Source organism: Triticum urartu, chromosome 7A, assembly GCF_056163025.1.
Source record: "Triticum urartu cultivar PI428250 chromosome 7A, HENAU_Tu73, whole genome shotgun sequence".
Taxonomy (NCBI): Eukaryota; Viridiplantae; Streptophyta; class Magnoliopsida; order Poales; family Poaceae; genus Triticum; species Triticum urartu.
The window spans coordinates 56,959,781-56,964,281 of record NC_141879.1 but is presented as its reverse complement, the minus strand read 5'-3'; the positions used below and the strand labels follow the sequence as shown (position 1 = coordinate 56,964,281).

The 4,501-nt window shown below is 41.6% G+C and overlaps 1 protein-coding gene across 1 annotated transcript; it reads left to right on the top strand.

The window, feature by feature from the left end:
* The first annotated feature begins 527 nt into the window (after positions 1 to 527).
* Positions 528 to 1,734, top strand: LOC147957696 (uncharacterized). Its single transcript, XM_087536188.1, has 2 exons — positions 528 to 839; positions 1,474 to 1,734. Exons 1-2 carry the CDS (start codon positions 528 to 530, stop codon positions 1,732 to 1,734), a joined length of 573 nt encoding a protein of 190 aa, XP_087392314.1.
* Positions 1,735 to 4,501: the final 2,767 nt, after the last annotated feature.

The window sequence follows — 4,501 nt, the reverse complement described above, 5'->3', positions numbered from 1 at the left end:
ATGGCAATATGCCATTTATCTTATTATTAGGATCTATTTGGGTTAAATGATCTCTATTAGGTTATGACTGTCTGAATTTAACTACAATTTAGTTGTTATTTTGTTTGCCATGTGAACCTGTTGTGTATTCTCTATGGTGTGAACCTGATGTTTCCTATTTTCCTTTGTATATTATTCAAAATCTGTCAAATTCTAGCCAATTTTAGGGAAATGACGCCACCACCACCACCACCATGCCGACGGTGCAAGTCAAGGTGCGCCAGCAGCCTTGCAACTGGTACGCTGTTCGGCATCTACTACCGGTCGAGTTTTCTTCATGCGGCGGTAATAAATTATATGAAACTAGTAACCACTATTTTGTTTTTGGTGTTATTGGCATTAATGCATCATGTATATATCATTTTGCTTTTTGCACACAGATCGTCCCATGCAATGTGAGGTCTGAATTCAACAAGCTGACCAGAGACTCTATGACCTTTGAGGCTCCTAGGGGCCCCTACACTATGGAGGTCGAGAAAGGATGAAATATGATGCAGGTGGGAGGAGATGGATGGGTCCGTTTCATCGCCCACATGCGTATCACCGGTGGTGAGTTGATCAGCTTCTCCTTAAGAGCAGAAAGACCCAAGTTGGCCGTGATTTATGTCAACAAAGCAGAAGATGATGAGGATGATGAGGATGATGACGACCCACTTGGTGAAGCCATCGTTGCTCAAAGAATGAGGTTGAGCGAGGAGGAGGTGTGCAACCTATGGGACATCAGTCCGCCACGTGCTGACTTCGTCGGGGTGCCATTCGTGACCCGCCTGACAAGTACCATGGTTGATCGGCATATCATGGTATATTGCATTTACTGTAGTAATTTGTTGATATGCGTTATTGTTATATTAGTGTAGAGTCCGATGATATATATGCTTAGTGAATCTTATATACTCAGTAAATCCGATGATCTATATGCTTAGTGAATCTGATGATATATATGCTTAGTGAATCTTATATGCTTAGTGAATCCAATGATATATATGCTTTATTGTTATACTTAGTGTAGAGTCCGATGATATATATGCTTAGTGAATCTTATATACTCAGTAAATCCGATGATCTATATGCTTAGTGAATCCGATGATATATATGCTTAGTGAATCCAATGATATATATGCTTTATTGTTATACTTAGTGTAGAGTCCGATGATATATATGCTTAGTGAATCCAATGATATATATGCTTTATTGATATACTTAGTGTAGAGTCCGATGATATATATGCTTAGTGAATCTTATATACTCAGTAAATCCGATGATATATATGCTTAGTGAATCCGATGATATATATGCTTAGTGAATCTTATATGCTTAGTGAATCCAATGATATATATGCTTTATTGTTATACTTAGTGTAGAAATGTAGTATTGTCTTTTGATAGTGTAGAATGTGTGAGGCTACTTATTAATTGATATGTTTTTCTTATTCAGAAATTGCCAAAGAGCCTATCTGAGAGTTTTGGTATCAAGCCTGATGAAGAAGGCTCTGCTAGAATACGCCTTACCGCGAGGGGCTCCATCACCACTTGTGCGTACGGCGTGGACACGGAAGGTCGCACACACTTCAGCTCGGTTGGGTGGAAGAGCTTCCTCGTCGGCAAGAATCTTCATGGTGGACAGGCAATCCTAATTACTATCAGGAACACCCACCGCCCAGGCTTGAGGATGATGGTCGTCATCGATATCATCTAGAACTACATATGCTTGTGAGATCTATCCATGCATGCATGTGGATGTTGAACCATATATATGCTAGTACGACTACCTAGTAGACTTATCAACTATGATCTATCCATGCATTGTTGACTACTATATATGAGTTTGTGAGATTGTGTGGTTATATTAAATGTGGTATTTGTCGTTAATGCTTGTGAGATGGTTCTGTGAACTTAGTTTATTTGCACTGGACTTGTCTTGATTTCAATGAATATTGCCACTGACTTTTTTTTTATTTTTTATTTCTATTTACCTAGTTGTAGCGCGGGGAGAAAATAGGGCGCTACTACTATGTGATCATAGTAGTAGCGTTGGTAGAGAAAGAGGCGCTACTACTAAGTATTTTAGCTACATCGCTTGTTTAGAAACGCGCTACTACTAAATAATAGCTCTAGCGCCCTAGCAGTAGCGCTGGTGCCCGCGCTACAGGTAGCTCAAAAACCAGCGCTACTGGTAAGCATTTTCCTAGTAGTGAGTCCTACTCCCACCGGGAGTTGGACTCCCTCCCTTCCATGTTGGATTAGGAGAAGGGGGAAAGAGGAGGGACAGAGGAAGGAAAGGGGGGCGTCGCCCCCCTCTCCTTGTCCTATTCGGACTAGAGGGGGAGGAGCGCGCGGCCCTGCCCTAGCCGCCTCTCCTCTTCTCCACTAAGGCCCACTATGGCCCATTAAGCCCCCGGGGGGTTCTGGTAACCCCTCGGTACTCCGGTAAAATCCCGATTTCACCCGGAACACTTCCGATATCCAAATATAGGCTTCCAATATATCAATCTTCATGTCTCGACCATTTTGAGACTCCTCGTCATGTCCGTGATCACATCTGAGACTCCGAACAACCTTCGGTACATCAAAACTCATAAACTCATAATATAACTGTCATCGAAACTTTAATCGTGCGGACCCAACGGGTTCGAGAACTATGTAGACATGACCGAGACACATCTTCGGTCAATAAACAATAGCGGAACCTGGATGCTCATATTGGCCCCCACATATTCTACGAAGATCTTTATCGGTCAGACCGCATAACAACATACGTTGTTCCCTTTGTCATCGGTATGTTACTTGCCCGAGATTCGATCGTCGGTATCTCAACACCTAGTTCAATCTCGTTACCAGCAAGTCTCTTTACTCGTTCCATAATACATCATCCCGCAACTAACTCATTAGTTGCAATGCTTGCAAGGCTTAAGTGATATGCATTACCGAGTGGGCCCAGAGATACCTCTCCGACGATCGGAGTGAAAAATCCTAATCTCAAAATACGCCAACCCAACAAGTACCTTCGGAGACACCTGTAGAGCACCTTTATAATCACCCAGATACGTTGTGACGTTTGGTAGCACACAAAGTGTTACTCCGATAAATGGGAGTTGCATAATCTCATAGTCATAGGAACATGTATGAGTCATGAAGAAAGCAATAGCAACATACTAAATGATCAAGTGCTAAGCTAACGGAATGGGTCAAGTCAGTCACATCATTCTCCTAATGATGTGATCCCGTTAATCAAATGACAACTCATGTCAATGGTCAGGAAACATAACCATCTTCGATCAACGAGCTAGTCAAGTAGAGGCATACTAGTGACACTCTGTTTGTCTATGTATTCACACAAGTATTATGTTTCCGGTTAATACAATTCTAGCATGAAAAATAAACATTTATCATGATATAAGGAAATAAATAATAACTTTATTATTGCCTCTAGGGCATATTTCCTTCAGTATCCCACTTGCACTAGAGTCAATAATCTAGATTACACAGTAATGATTCTAACACCCATGGAGTCTGGGTGCTGATCATGTTTTGCTCGTGGAAGAGGCTTAGTCAACGGGTCTGCAACATTCAGATCCGTATGTATCTTGCAAATTTATATGTCTCCCACCTGGACTAGATCCCGGATGGAATTGAAGCGTCTTTTGATGTGCTTGGTTCTCTTGTGAAATTTGGATTCCTTTGCCAAGGCAATTGCACCAATATTGTCACAAAAGATTTTCATTGGACCCGATGCACTAGGTATGGCACCTAGATCTGATATGAACTCCTTCATCCAGACTCCTTCATTTGCTGCTTCCGAAGCAGCTATGTACTCTGCTTCACACGTAGATCCCGCCACGACGCTTTGTTTAGAACTGCACCAACTGACAGCTCCACCATTCAATGTACACACGTATCCGGTTTGCGATTTAGAATTGTCCGGATCTGTGTCAAAGCTTGCATCAATGTAACCATTTACAATGAGCTCTTTGTCACCTCCATAAACGGGAAACATATCCTTAGTCCTTTTCAGGTATTTCAGGATGTTCTTGACCGCTGTCCAGTGATCCACTCCTGGATTACTTTGGTACCTCCCTGCTAGACTTATAGCAAGGCACACATCAGGTCTAGTACACAACATTGCATACATGATAGAGCCTATGGCTAAAGCATAGGGAACATCTTTCATCTTCTCTCTATCTTCTGCAGTGGTCGGGCATTGAGTCTTACTCAACTTCACACCTTGTAACACAGGCAAGAACCCTTTCTTTGCTTGATCCATTTTGAACTTCTTCAAAACTTTGTCAAGGTATGTGCTTTGTGAAAGTCCAATTAAGCGTCTTGATCTATCTCTATAGATCTTGATGTCCAATATATAAGCAGCTTCACCGAGGTCTTTCATTGAAAAACTCTTATTCAAGTATCCCTTTATGCCATCCAGAAATTCTATATCATTTCCAATCAACAATATGTCATCCTCATAT

Bases quoted from the DNA above. Each gene is read 5' to 3' on its own strand.
- LOC147957696 (XM_087536188.1), top strand. From the start codon at position 528: ATGATGCAGGTGGGAGGAGATGGATGGGTCCGTTTCATCGCCCACATG. The intron at 840-1,473 runs GTATATTGCATT...TTTCTTATTCAG, and splicing joins TGGTTGATCGGCATATCATG to AAATTGCCAAAGAGCCTATC.